The sequence below is a fragment of the Cololabis saira genome, chromosome 1 (genome assembly GCF_033807715.1).
Source record: "Cololabis saira isolate AMF1-May2022 chromosome 1, fColSai1.1, whole genome shotgun sequence".
Taxonomy (NCBI): Eukaryota; Metazoa; Chordata; class Actinopteri; order Beloniformes; family Belonidae; genus Cololabis; species Cololabis saira.
Genome location: NC_084587.1, coordinates 28,765,108 through 28,779,954, shown reverse-complemented (window position 1 = coordinate 28,779,954; position 14,847 = coordinate 28,765,108). Strand labels below are relative to the sequence as shown.

Sequence of the window (14,847 nt, the reverse complement as noted above, 5' to 3'; positions counted from 1 at the left end):
TCTGGTAAGAACTGAAATTTGAAACAGAAAAATTTATAATTGAATTCAATTTTAACAAAGTGTGAATCAGTTGTGTCTGGAGCACACTTCAACTATTTCATGTTGACATTTTGCCAAAACATCATCAAGACCTGTACACTTTTTTTTTAAACCCATAAGGCTTTAAATGGAAAGGTAAAAAAAAAAAAGTGACTTTGTTAGTTTGAGAACAGAAATTGTTGAAACAAGTTGCTAAGAAACACTTTAATTTTTTCCCCTCCCCAGTATTTAAGGATTGTTTTAAACTTTCTCATACAAAATGTATCCATCTTAACATTTACTCCTTTTGTATTACAATATACTGACATTGTTGCAAGTTGACATGATTACAAAACACTGAACACAAAAAAGGTAAAGAAAAACAGTTCTGTACAAAAAAAAAAAATACACAAGCACCTCTCATGTAGAGTCAAGAAAATGCCACCAACAATAAATCACATCATTGATAAGCTAACACGTCTGATAAAAATGGAGAAGTTGACAACTTTCTTAAAAATGGGAAGGAAAAAAAAAGAAGACAAAAATGAATAAAAAATAAACCTGACATTTTACTGTACGGACCCATCAAGTGGCATTTTATCTAGTTTTATGAAACTGACTCCGGGATACAAACACTAGAGAAAAGTACATCTCTCTCATGCACAAACCTGCACACAAACGCACACTCACAAAATGTAAGACTAATTTAGACGTGACAGTCATTAAAATTTATGAATGAATCCAAAGTGACTGCATGGCTGTGGTGGCAGATTCCCGTCTGAACACATAAAAGAGTGAGCAATAAATTCTTAGTTTATATTTTCTAGATCTATGGAGAGTACTTGTGTGCGTTACTCCAGAGAGGTGCCTGCTCCTCTGGTGTTGGATGAAAATATGGCAGCTGTTATGGCTTCTGTTTTCTTTCGTCAAGTAGCTTGGCTGGTAGCTTTGGACAGTGCATTCACAGCTGTGAGTGAACAAATGAATTTGGGGCATGCAGCACTCCATGTGCTGCGAGACCCTGAAGGAAAAGAGCCCCAAAGTGCTTTGGAAGAGATGCTGAGCAGGAACCCAGTCTGGAGCAGTATCCTGGACAGCTGTTCATCTTTTGCTACCAAACTTCTGGGACTTCAAACAATGATGTTGTAGATTCTGTTGCTGTATAAAAAGAAGTAAAGATTAGATTGCAAGAAAAGCAGTACCTGTAGTATACCTGGTAGCCTAATCTTAATTATATTTAAACTGAAAGTAAAAGATTTTATTCACACAAATGGTATTGACTATACTTTTTTTTTTTCTTTTACACAATTAGACCACCACAGAATTTGGTACCAATATTCAAATCCCTCTCACAATTAATTTTATGCACCATTTACTTACAGTCATAGCAACACCCAAAAATAAATGCCATCCCTGTACAGAAAGTTATCACATTAGCGCATCACTCAAAGCAACTCCACGCAGCCTTAGATTCTGTTATGATGCCCAATGTTTTAACATCAGTATTACTCATCGGCATTAGTTTTGGTCTTTTCCAATTATGATAAACAAAAGCAACATTTGAGTTTAACCAGCAGGTCTACTCCAAGTTGAATGTGATTGTAGTGTTGCAACAAGAACAGGTTTAACTGTTTTTTTTAGTTAAACCAGTTGGAAACTTTAACTGGCCTCTTAAAGTTGTACACATAGACAAGATGTGAACGGCAACCCTGTAGCTCCCATTACCCCCAAAATCCTCTGTGCTGACGGGTCTGAACTGGAGTTTGTGACCTGCTACAAATATCTTGTCCTCTGGTTGGACTCGTCCCTCTCCTTCACCAGCCATATCAAGCACCTACAGTCAAAACTCAAAGCTCGCATGAGTTTCTTATACTGCAACAAGGCCTCTTTCACCCGCCCAGCAAAACATACACTTATCAAATTGTCCATCCTGCCCATATTTGATTATGGTGACACCATCTATGGTATAGCATCTCAATCCACCCTCAAGAAACTGGATACTCTTCACCGCTCCGCCATCCGCTTTGCGACTGGCGCTTCCTCCACCATTCACCACTGCGACTTATATAACCTGGTAGACTGGACATCCCTCCATACCAGACGGCTCCGTCACTGGCTCCTGCTCCTCTACAAAACTATACTTGGCGTAGCACTCCCCTTCCCCTCTCCCCTCAAAGTGCGTCTTTGGCTGTACATTTTAGCTTTACACCACTGATTTTGGACAATGGAAGCATTTATGCGTTTTTTGCTTTTCTATTTAATAAATAAACTCAGATTTGCTTTTATAACAGTTTTGGCATTATTTTTTCATATTCTTGCTTGTACAGAGACCTTGAGTATATTGAAAGGTAACCTCCAATTAAGGTGTTGAGTCAGATCCAAAGGGATAATCCTCACTGATGAACACACCTTCAGACTTCTTTTTCTTGTTCTTTTGACTTTTCCTCCCAGTTGCAGCTTGCCGCCAGGTGACTGTCCCGTCAGCATCAGTGCCTGGATCTGTGCCATCGAGTGCAGGATTTAACCCAGCTGAATGTGATCCATCACTACAGAATAAAACAATTAACAGATTTGAAACAGAGTATGTAGGACAACAGTGTCATCATAAATTACCGTAAGTGCTTTTCACCTACTTTGTCTTCAGCCATTCCTCTGAAGTCTTGCTCTCGGCAGCGTCAACATTCGCCTGTCCACTTATATCTACAAAACAGTGATAAAGATTTGCTCTCGTCTTGAAGCATGTATTGTTCCTCGTTTGACATGATTAACGATGCAGAATAAAAAGACAAAATGAGGCCAGGAGAGCCGGTAAGGTGAAGACATTTCATCTTAAATACAATTGGCCCATGTCGCCAATTAATTTTTTCTCAAATTCATCAAATTAAAGAAAAGTATTTTATTCATCTTATCTCAATGGTTGCATCTTCAATTAGTTGGAATGAAAACAGCAAAATCTTTCTGAAAAATCTAAAAATCTTTTATTCTCCTCAGCTTAATATCCGGCATAAATGTTTGTTTGTACAATATTGTTTAAAAGAAAAAAAGAAATTGAAGGCATTTTGCCCATCTGCTTGGGCTTCAGTGTCTAACTTCAGTGGGGGAAATGATAATAACAATAAATATTAAATTAAGCGTGCTTAACTTTACCTACTGCGTTTTATGATGTAATAATTAATCACAATGCCACTTGCCCAGTTTCCCCTCAACATACCTCTCATTTCCAAAGGGATACCTAATGCACAATATAATACAGCAGCAAGAAGGTACCAATGTCTGCAAGCTTTCACACACCGTCAAGTTTCATCTTCTTGTTGCCTGTGCCATCTGGATACGAGTACTGACTCCAACCATCTGCAATTAAAGCCTCTTCAGTTCCCTGTTCTCCCTGAGCAGGACTTATGCTGCGTTTCCTCATCCTATGGGGGAAATAAATGTATAAATAAAGATACATTGAAAAACAAAACTGTGTACAAATAAGCAAATAAGTAGCATATAGAAGTACAGTAATACCTGTGATATCCAAACCCAGCAGAGGTTGTAGAGGAAGGGTAGGGAGGTTTCACCCAGCCGTCCTCACCCCAGGTTTTGACTGTCTGGCCAAGTTTTTCCTTCTCCTGCCGTTTATTCTTAATATATTCTGCATATGTTTGGATCTTGTAGCTCTCGGCATAACGGCTGGTGTTCATTGCTGTGCAATCAGAGATTATATTAGGACAGCACCCCACAATCATGATACCTGGTATAGGCATTTACCTAGTGTGAAAACTCACCGATCTGTACCTGATCCGTTTGGCTTAGGGACACAAACGCTGATGTGTCGTCTATCCATGACACCTGGATGTTCCCTGAATGAATTACAAAATGAAGCAGCAAGTGAGAGAATGTTATATCTAACTAAAGCACAATTAACATCCCTATCTTACCAAAGGCACTAAAGAGCTGGTAGAGGTCACTCGTCTTCCATTCTTTGGGGAAGGTGACATACAGGACATGGTCTCTTTTAGGCTGCACTGTAAAAGAAAAATGAATATCCACTCAAAAGACAATACAAGAAGATCAAAGTGCATTCTCTGGAATCTTAAATAAAAAACAACACATATGCAGTTAGTGCTCTTAATGATGTCTAAATTAACATTTTGGTTTTCTCAACACAGGTTCTTAAGTACAATGGATGCCAAATCCAAGATTACTAATACTTCACACTAAACCTACATGAAAAGCTTGCAGTTCTTAGAAGTTTTGACAAACTGAACCCAAGTTAAAGGGCCCAGTCCCAATACACCCCCTAGCCCTACTTTTCAACTTCCTCGTTCCCGTGAGGGTAGTGGTGTCCCAATTCCTCTTTGCATCTAGGGGTAGTGGGCATATCGAGGGCTAGTGTGTATGAATCTAGCCCTAAACAGCTAGGGATTTCAGACTCGCTGACCCGAGGGCTAGAGAAATTTCCCAGACATTTCTGGACATTTCTTATTTTTTAGTGAATAAAATCAATATTTTGAGTTAGTTTCTGAATAAAAATGCGTTTTGATTACATTTCTAGCGAGAAATATATATTTTACTTTCATAATGTCCTGTGTCATGTTGTGTCCTTATGTACTGTCCTGTGTATTGTAATTTGTATTATGTGTTTTGTTTTAATGTAAAGCGTCTTTGAGTGCCCTGAAAAGCGCTATATAAATAAAATGTATTATTATTATTATAATATTCACTCAGTGAATGTACATAATCATTCGCTTGCTCGTTGTTGCGAAGTTTTTTCAGATGTCGCCAGAATAAAAGGCTGATTTATGGTTCCGCGTTACACCAACGCAGAGCCTACGGCGTAGGGTACGCAGCGACACGCGCCGTACGATGCGCGTTGCCGCGTACCCTACACCATAGGCTCTGCGTCGATTTAACGCAGAACCATAAATCAGCTCCCGAGCCGGCGGCTTTTCTCATCCCCCGAAAACATCGGAGCAAATTTCTTAACAGGCGTTATTTGGATAAACTGAGCCCAGGTTGGGGATCTTAACGGTTACTTTTACGTCTGAAAAAATATAAAAACTTAAGTGGCATATTAACAGCGCTACAGCGGAAATTAAAACAGCTTCTAGTTTGCTTTTAGCTCTCGGCTTCCTGATATGGTGTGATGTATGTGCAAACATAACTACGCAGTCGCTTACGTACCCGAACGTAAACCACGAAGTGACGTAGCAAGTGGTGTCCCAATCCCTAGGGAAGATTACAAAGGCCCTATGCCTTGTGGCTTCATTTTTAGGGCTAGTGGTAGAAAGTAGGTGGTGTATTGGATTGGCCCAAAGTCTATTGAACATTAAAGAATTAACGTTCTGTTGTCACTTTACTTACAATCTGGTCCGGTGATATTGAGGTAGGGTATATCTATAATCCTCATCAGGAAGAGCCTAGAATACATTAAGAAGGATTACTAAAAGACAAAAAACTAAACAAAAAAAACAAACTTCCCTTTAAGCAATTAATTAAGAAAAGAAGAAACTTAAGTCTTCATTACTTGTTAAAAAAAGGGTCAATTAGTTTGGAGCGAGCAGAGATGTAAGCTTTGGGTGGTGTCAAGAAAGAACCTATAAGAAGACAAAAAGTAAGCAATTCAAACATAGTTGCACATGGACTTTTCTTTTGCAACTTTAGAAAAAAAACTAAATCGATCAATCAGACAGCAGCTGCAACAAATATTTACTAACCAACTTTTGAGCGCAGCATGGCATGATATATTTATCCATTTAACAAACAAACCTATATGGATCAGATGGATCTATAACATGCAGGACATAGTTGCTGGGATAAATGGAGGCAAATCACATCTGAAAAATTGTACAACTGAGCCAAAAAGCTGTCAAGGGGTCAAGCTTTTCTTTTAATCTGCTGTTCCAGCTTGTCCAACATTACCCAGATGATTGGCCATGGATACGAAACACAGGCCAGTGATGTAAGCATCATATCCCGCCTCATGGAGCTGCTCCTGGGCAGTGTCATAACTGGGGAACCCGTCTGTCGTTTCTGACAAGAGCAGCACCGGGAGGGGGAAAAAAAAAGAAAAAAGGTTAAAGCAGTCCTGGTTCAAATGGGTGCAATGGCTGCTCCTACAATGCATTTCACTCACCACATTGTGGTGATTTGAAAGGGCTCTCTTTCAGTTGTTTCTCCAGCTCTGCCAGAGAGGTATTATTTATCAGCTCCTGGAATGGAGAAATAGAAATAGTGGAAACAACATTTAGTTACACCCAATAACCAATAATAATTCTGGGGGTGATGAAAGGGTCTTAACTACGTGCTCAGGATAGATTTTAATAGCAACGTCATAACATCATCCTACCCAACTATAAAAAGGCTTTTTAAGAAGTCCTCATAATTAACTTTACCGGTTCCAATAAACGAAACAGTCAAATATACAGCACTGTGAACGAACTAGCAGGTTGATTTACAGGTATATAAAGATTGGTTAGGGCCTTCAAAGAAAATAAATCTGGCTTTTCACTGCAGTGGGACGGTGTTTAATTAGCATTCAGCCCCATTTCAAATGAATATGTAGCAGTTGAGACACCATTTACTGGCTATAGCTGGAATCAATATTTATCAGAACACAACCATTCAGTGCACAAGCCAATTCTTAATAAAGAGGCTGCATTTGAGGCTGCCAATTTTGAAAATTTCCTTATGCAGGAGTCAACAGGTTTACCCGGGTCCAGTGAACTCTTGTTTGTTGCCAAATGGGATGGCACTTGCCTGTTTGTGCAAACGTCAAACTATTTGCCACACAGATACTTTGGGCTGTGCCGAATAGACATTTTTTTTTCACTGAATTGTCAGCCAATCAAAGGAGTAATGTTTACCATGGTCCAAGTTCTTGAGCATGTGGTAGGCAGCGCTTAGATTGATTTTCACTATGACAATGTTCAACTAAATCAGCAAAATCATCCAACAGAAGAAAGCAGAACCAAACAGACGATGAGGAAACGTGAAATAAAACAAAGATGTATACCATTGTGTGTTAAAACTCCCTGGGTCTGTATTACAAGGAGATGGGTGCAATGTTTTGCTTCACCTGCTACAAGTGTTTGAACGAAGCCGATGTGCAAGTTACCGTATTTACTACACTATAAGGCGCACTTAAAATCCTGAGATCCGGTACCGGGTTTGTAACAGACAGATTTCCCTGAAAATCTCGGAGGGTGAAGCTGATCCGACCTGGGACGTACCCCAGAAATCCCTGCTCCCAAAGCGGGCGGGAACCAGGTCGATCGGACCCCGCTTGGGGAACCAGGAAGTCGGGAGGAGCAGCGCGCATCACCGCGGCTTCAACCCACACACACAAGTGTGCTTATTTAAAAATATAGCGGGAGCAAAACTTAGTTTGATTGTATTTTATTTCACTTTACACATCAAGCAAATCCTTAAAAGTCGTCATCTTCTGTTTACGCATTAAACAGCTCAGTGGATGGTCTCATTCAAACCGCAACTCACGGGGGCTTCACCCGCCCCCTTCTCTTTTTACCGTTCTCATGGTAGGCGGCCTTACATTACCGTAATTCAGGTAATAGACACGGCGCACCGTTTCATAAGGCGCCCGGCACATTTATATTAAAAAAAAAAAAAAAAAGTGTATGTGCGCCTTATGGTCGCGAAAATATGGTACACAAGCTCACTCAGCATTTAAAAAAAAAAAAAAAAAGTACATATACCAACTAAAGCTAATTGCATCCAATGTTTTGCCTTTGTTTACCTTAAACGGCTGAGTGGAGGCCATCAACTTTGTATCTAGAATTCTGCAAGTGAATAAATAAATATATTAAACATCAAAAAATGCAATGATTAAAAGTGTTATGCAGACATGAAGGCATATTAAAAATAAAAAAATACCTTGGGAAGACACACATTGTAACATCTTTAAAATCTTGAAGATCCTGGGAAGAGTATTATCATATTAATGCACGGACTACATTAACTGGCTTGAAATTTCGAAAGCACAAAGCAAAGAGAGATAAGTGTAAGGTCAATAATATACCTCTGGCAGAGGGCAGTAGAACTGGTGGATTGTGTGCATCACATCCAAGAGCATATTGTGGCCCACAACAAGTTTGCCCTGTGTATCAAGCATAAAGCACCTCAAAATATTTAGAACGGCATTAAAGAAAACAGTGAAAACCATAAACTAAATTGAGCAAAAGGTTGTTGGGTATCAGGCAAAAAGTATCCGAGACCTAAAACCTGCTCCTTGATAAAAGGTGGTTCATTCATGTACAAAATGTGTCTAAAACACATTGGGACATATTTTTCACACAGGTAGCTGCTACTATCAATCAGTAACCAACACTGATAGCTTGTGTGTGTGTTAGCAACAGTAACTACGGGGTCAGAACTTGGCAATAAGTTAGTTGTATTCTGTACTCTGCGAAAGCCATGAGTCTTTGACTCATTATTTTCATCAAAAAATTGTAACTGTGGAACATAGTTGAACAGACAAATAAGGTATTAACTTACAGACTTAGAAATGGCATGGATCACCCTGGAGAAGCCTACAGCGTCATTTAGCTCCTCCTGTGGGCGAAGGAGTAGTAGTGTGGGACAAACATTGCATGCAAGAATGAAGCCTCTATCACATTTTCATTAATAAAAAACACACCACGTTTCCATACACCATCTATAAAAGTAGAGTGACAGCTTCACACTGCCCTTGAATAGCTCATAGCTAAACTCACCTGCTCCTTTTCCAGTTTCTGTTGTTCCCGCCTTTTCCTCTCTTCATCATCAACTTTACTGACCTGGATATATCGCTCTTTCTGTGCAGACATTACTTTAATCAATCACTTTACTTCAAGCAAAAATGACAAAATAAGTTAAAGCAAAATATACACTTACCTTGTCAGTTTCCAAGGTTTCAACATGAAGACCTTTGGGAAATCTGTGAGAACAAGACAATCAATTTTTAAACCAACAGTAACAACAACAATGTAAAAAGTGTTATGCAACACTCACTTCCAGTTCAGGGTCTGGTATATCAGTTTTCTTTGGAACCTGGTGAGGAAAAAAAACAAAACGAACAACAACATTGTTTACATGTTAAATAAAACATCAGGATATGCATGGCTTTTTGACAGATCAATGAACCAGTTTACCCAGTGCATGGCTCCAGGTCCAAAGTCTTGTTGTTGCCACTGAAGAGGCTCTCAATTTTCTCTCTGTTGCAAAAACGAAGCAAATTATTAAAAAACTAAAAGGAAAGTGCTGTGTCTACTTTTTTTCTTTAAAAACAAAAAGGATAGATTGGGAAGAAGTACTTCTCCATGTGCACCTCTGTTACCGCCCCCCCCCCGCCAAAAAAAACATCTGTTGTGAGGTTGTCTCATACCAGCAATGTAGTATTCTAATTGCGCTTTTCCACAAGTAGCTACTCAGCTTTACTCATCAACATCTCGACCCAACTTGGCAGTGTTTCTTTTCTATTACAATCCTGTAGCCAGATCAAAAGTAAGCGAGTTTTAAGTGACGCTGTGGGGTACTTGATTGTGTGGGGTACTTGATTGTGTAACACAAACAAAAAAGAAGAAACAACACCAAAGATGGAGATCCTGGAGGAGATGGTATATGTGCTGCTTGGTCTATGGTGCGTGTTCAATATAAAGTAAAAAAGAAAAGGAGTGAGTGAGTGTGTAGTGTGGTTGTGAACAGAAAAATGGTAATTCACATTTACTTACACAACCCTGTTGATGAAGTCTTTGTGTTCCTCAGGTACATGTGCAGGGACTTTGGAGGAAGAAGGTGATATAAAGGATGGTGTTCCTAGTCCGTTGGCATGTTGATTTCTCCTCTCTTCTGTCTGCTCTCTCAGCTGAGCTTCCTCATCTTGATTCAGATATGGGATTCCTTAGAGAAGCAGAAAGAAAGACTTAGGTTTACTTCTGCATAACAAGTGTTTCTTGAACAAAACATTTGTTTAAGCATGTTAAGACTAAAAAAACCCATGTTCCACTGAAACGTGGCGTTAGCCCATGAAACAGCTCTTCATAAACTATTATTCAGGATTTCAAGAGTGGGTCTAAAAAGCAGCAAAAAACACCAACATTGTTAATAACCCTACTACAATTTTTTGAAAGTGCCAGCAACGCCTCTTTTTTCTTAGGAAACTCCGTAAACTTCAAGTCCACCAATCAGTCCTGACAGCATTTTATAAGTGTTTTATTGAATCAGTTTTAACCTTCAACATAACAGCTTGGTTCGGATCCTTATCTAATATTCACCGTAATCCATTAAATAAAATTATTACACTGAGCAGCAAAATCATTGGACAGAAGCAGGAATCACTGATGGGCATCTATAACAGAAGGACTAAACGAAAGGGACAACAAATAGCCTCAGACATCACACACTCACTCTACAGTCAGTATAAGCTCCTCCCTTCAGGTCACAGATACAGATCACTACAATTCAGGACAAACAGAGCCATGTCAAGCTTCGTGCCCTCATCAATCAGACTCATAAACAGCTGATTTTACTTATTTATTTTTGTACCCGCTTTTATACATATATTTAAAAAAATCATTGTATTTATTACGCACTTAATGGGGGACTTATTTTTTTATCTCTTTTTTCTCTCGTATTTTATCCATGCTATGGTTTACAGCATCTAAGTCCAGCAGTATTTGTGATTGTCCAATGTATGTTGCTTTATATTGGTTGTTTAGTTTGTTTCTGTACTGTCCTGTTGCATATGTTATCTGTACACACACTGATGCTTTTACACAAATGAAGTTCCTAACGGATAAATAGTTATTTATTATTATTACATTGCGTCAGCATGAGCTGTACAAACTCTGCCATGTAGCTGTGTATCCGATGATGAGCCAGCCAACTGCTTTGTTTTCAACATAGCAGAGGAGAAAAACATTTCTATTTGAAATGATGAGGAATAATTTAAAGAACTAGATGAATTTATTAAAAGTGAAATTAAAAAGACACCATCACAGGCATGAAAGCTCAAGCAATCTGATTTAAATTTGATCAAGTGAACGGCCAATTATATTACATTACTGTATACAAAATCTCAAATTGCTTTTTCTCCCCAGTGATTGTCAATACACCCTAAAATACTTACTTTTGAACCAAAATGAGAATTTCTTTTTAAAATTCAGTATTCAGTTTGGAATCAAATTATGAAACCAAAGTTACAACTACATAGCTTAATAAATAAAAACTTCCACTCGTATTAGTACTAATGGTCTCATTGTAATAAAATACATTTTTAGTCGCTGAAGAAAGTGACAAACAATATATTTCATAAGGTAGCAATTGTCCTGCACTCACCATGACAGAACACCTTGTTGAAGTCAAATCCCTGGCTGGCAAGAAAGTCAATACTGGAGCTCTGAAATTCAAAAGGTAGATTCATTGTCATGAACTTTAATCATTTAGGTAAATCAGCAGTTTGTTAACAAATCTTTTCTTTAAATCAAAAGTCTTTACGAAGCATAATAGTAGTTTATATTGGCTGTTCATTTTTAATTTTTTTTTTTTAAACCTCCATGAATCCTGAAAAGCCTGACTTACTTGACAGATGAACTTTATATCAGGAGATGTCCTACTAAATGGTTTTGGGAATATATAAAAGTTAAAAGGCTTTGTGACATACCTGCAGAGGAGGAGAGGGGAGGGAAAAAAACAAAAACACACACACACACGACAAAAACACAGTATAAATTAAGTCATAAGATAACTGCTCCCAGATAATACAAAACTTCCCTTCTTATTTTACAGTTTACCAAATTATTCATATTTTTTTTCTCCAAAAAAACAAAAATTGAATAAAAAGATCTGTTTACTGTTGCCGTGCAAGTATTTGATACTTCTCTTTATAAAATAAATAAATAAAATGTAAAGAAAAGTGCACAGACTTTTATGGCAACTGGTTCACCCTGATACAATGAGGAGAGTCTTAGGTAGACTCTTTAAAAGAAGATGAAAACAAAAAACACTTTGGAAATGTCACGCTGAAAACAAATACATTAATTTTAGCAATCTATCTGGGGGGAAACACACATCTAAATTTCATAATTTCTAAATTTCTCTTAAATAGTATTTTTTACTTAAAAAAAAATGTATTGGTTCTTTTTTGTATATAACTAATTAAGAAAAACAAAATAGCAACATGATGTACTTCACAAACGACAATGAGGAGGATATTAAACCAAATAAAGCTTGGGAGTCATTTTGGAGACAAGAAATTCTTTGCTCCAGAATTTCTGATCGAAAAGTGTATATTTATCAAAATCACTCACTTTGATTTTGTCTGGTCATACGTGAATGTACATATTCCAAACTGGAACAAGAGGAAGTCCATTGAATGCTGGTGGACATAAACACAGGGTGTAAAATGAATGTGTTTAAATTACACAATAAATACACTGGCAAAAAGGAAGAGTACTGCTGCCTGAATCATGTACCTTTTTGAGTTTGGTGTATCTCTCTTCAGGTGTATCCAGCCCGTTAGTGAGTGCGCTGACATTAGGACCGTCGCTTATCCCTTTAAAAAACAAATATATGTGTAAATATACAAGACTGTCTCAGAAAATTAGAATATTGTGATTTTCTGTAATGAAATTACAAAAACAAAAATGCCATACATTCTGGATTCATTACAAATCAACTGAAATATTGCAAGCCTTTTATTATATTAATATTGCTGATCATGGCTTACAGCTTAAGAAAACCCAAATATCCTATCTAAAAAATTTTGAATATTCTGGGAATCTTAATCTTAAACTGTAAGCCATAATCAACAATATTAAAATAATAAAAGGCTTGCAATATTTCAGTTGGTTTGTAATGAATCCAGAATGTATGACATATTATTATTATTTTTTTTTTTTATATTGCATTACAGAAAATAAAGAACTTTATCACAATATTATAATTTTCTGAGACAGTCCTGTAAATCCATTTAAATTGCAGTGACTATGTCAGTCCACTCTCAACTACAAATACAATACCTGAAAATTCTCCATCGATGGCAAGGAAGTCTGCCTCGTCTATCGCACTGTAGACCGCGCTTAAACTGTCTTTAAAATCTGAAGGAAAGAAAACCACAACATGATAATGACATCGTGCAGCGGCTGCACAGCCAGCATCGCTGCTACCTAGCATGCTAGCTGGAGCACAAACAGATGCCCCTTTACAGTCGTGTCCGCTTACAAATGCGTCACGTTACTACGTCGTTGTGTTGTTTTATAATGCATATAGCAAATTACAAAAAATATTGAAGGCAAAATCAGTCTGTCTGCTTACTTTGGCGTGTTACCTCCATCCCTGCGCGATGCCGGACCGGTGACAGCTAACTCTGCTAGCCTTTGTCAACCTGCTTTTAAAAGCGAGGCGAACACTTCCGGCAGGGCGCAGACCTAAAGCCTGATTTATGGTCCCGCGTTAGATCGACGCAGTGCCTACGACGTAGGCTACGCGGCGACGCGCATGGCTCTGCGCTAGTGTAACGCGGAACCATAAATAAGCCTTAAAACACCAGCCTTTATTTTACTCTTGTTGCTTCCGAATGTAACTACGGAATAGGCCATGCAGGAGAAAAAAATATTTGAGAGGGGAAGATTTTTTTTTTATTGTGCACTTCGAAAAAAGTCGAAATGTCGAGAAACAAGTCGAAATGTCGAGAATAATGTTGAAATACAATTTCAAGAATAAAGTCGAAATTTCGTGAATAAAGTCAAAATTTCGCCTTTTTTCTCGACATTTCAAGTTTATTCACAAAATTTAGATTTTTTTCTCAACATTTCGACTTTTTTCTCGAAATTGTACTTCAATATTAGTCTCGACATTTCAACTTTTTTCACGGCATTTCGACTTTTCTCTCTGCATTTCAACTTTTTTCTCGAAATTGTACTTCAACATTAATCTCGGCATTTCGACTTTTTTCTCGACATTTGAACTTTATTCACAAAATTTAGATTTTTTTCTCAACATTTCAACTTTTTTCTCGAAATTGTACTTCAACATTAAAGGTATAGTCTGTAATCGTATTCAAAAACATTTATTGTTATACTGGGTGAAATGGTCCTTCCATCCTGAGAGTAGCCAGTGAATAATGTGTTCAGAAAAAGGAAAGAAAAAAATCCGACCTCTATGACAGCTTTAATCCTGTAAAAACTCTGACCAATCTGTTTTTTGCGCACCGAATGGCACGGATTGGTCAGAGGACCAGAGGATTGGCAGGGGGGAAAGAACAAATCAGATGCCTTCATTTTAAGTCCCGCCCACGCCCCCCTCTGTCCCATGGGCGCACTCGTCACGTCTCTCTGCTTCCACCGCCCCCCCCCCCCCGTGTCCACTTCCCACGGGTCCTCCTCGGCTCAGAGTGTCCCTGTGGCGTACCCTACGCCGTTGGCTCTGCGTTGGTGTAACGCGGAACCATAAATCAGCCTTCAGTGTGTGCTCTGTCTGCTGTTTTGAACTCTTCTCTGTTGTGCTCATTTTGCTGGGACGTCGGGTCCCTCCGCCGAGACACAACTTTTGCGGTATGCGTTCATTGTTGTGTCTAAAATTATGCGCTGTGCCCACCCAATCAGAAACGGTATAGATATTCTGTGATATTTTTTTACATTTATAAAAAAATTTAATTATAAAAAAATAAAGGATCCCCATAACTTTGATTGGGTGGGCAGGACGCACGTTTGGATGGGCACAGCCCACCCCTGCCACCCCCTAAAACCGGCCTCGCTTACAGGTGAATGAGACAGGCGGTAGTTTTGTTGAAAATGTGCTGTCCAAAATGTCCTGGAAAACTCGACTCCTGCAAATGCGCGTTCCCCA

General features: G+C 38.5%; 1 protein-coding gene across 1 annotated transcript; it reads right to left on the bottom strand.

The window, feature by feature from the left end:
• Positions 1-228: 228 nt before the first annotated feature.
• parn (poly(A)-specific ribonuclease (deadenylation nuclease)) lies at positions 229-13,435 on the bottom strand. The gene is made up of 26 exons (XM_061720123.1): positions 13,315-13,435; positions 13,020-13,097; positions 12,474-12,553; positions 12,309-12,376; positions 11,581-11,662; positions 11,338-11,398; positions 9,732-9,900; positions 9,153-9,215; positions 9,013-9,051; positions 8,896-8,938; positions 8,736-8,816; positions 8,518-8,574; positions 8,042-8,119; positions 7,897-7,940; positions 7,760-7,802; positions 6,140-6,215; positions 5,926-6,036; positions 5,531-5,600; positions 5,368-5,423; positions 3,942-4,028; positions 3,789-3,863; positions 3,529-3,706; positions 3,310-3,434; positions 2,652-2,718; positions 2,428-2,564; positions 229-1,176 (listed from the first exon to the last, which is right to left on the bottom strand). The coding sequence occupies exons 1-26, from the start codon at positions 13,331-13,333 to the stop codon at positions 1,130-1,132; spliced, it is 2,034 nt and encodes a 677-aa protein (XP_061576107.1). The 5' UTR covers positions 13,334-13,435; the 3' UTR covers positions 229-1,129.
• Between the last annotated feature and the right edge of the window lie 1,412 nt (positions 13,436-14,847).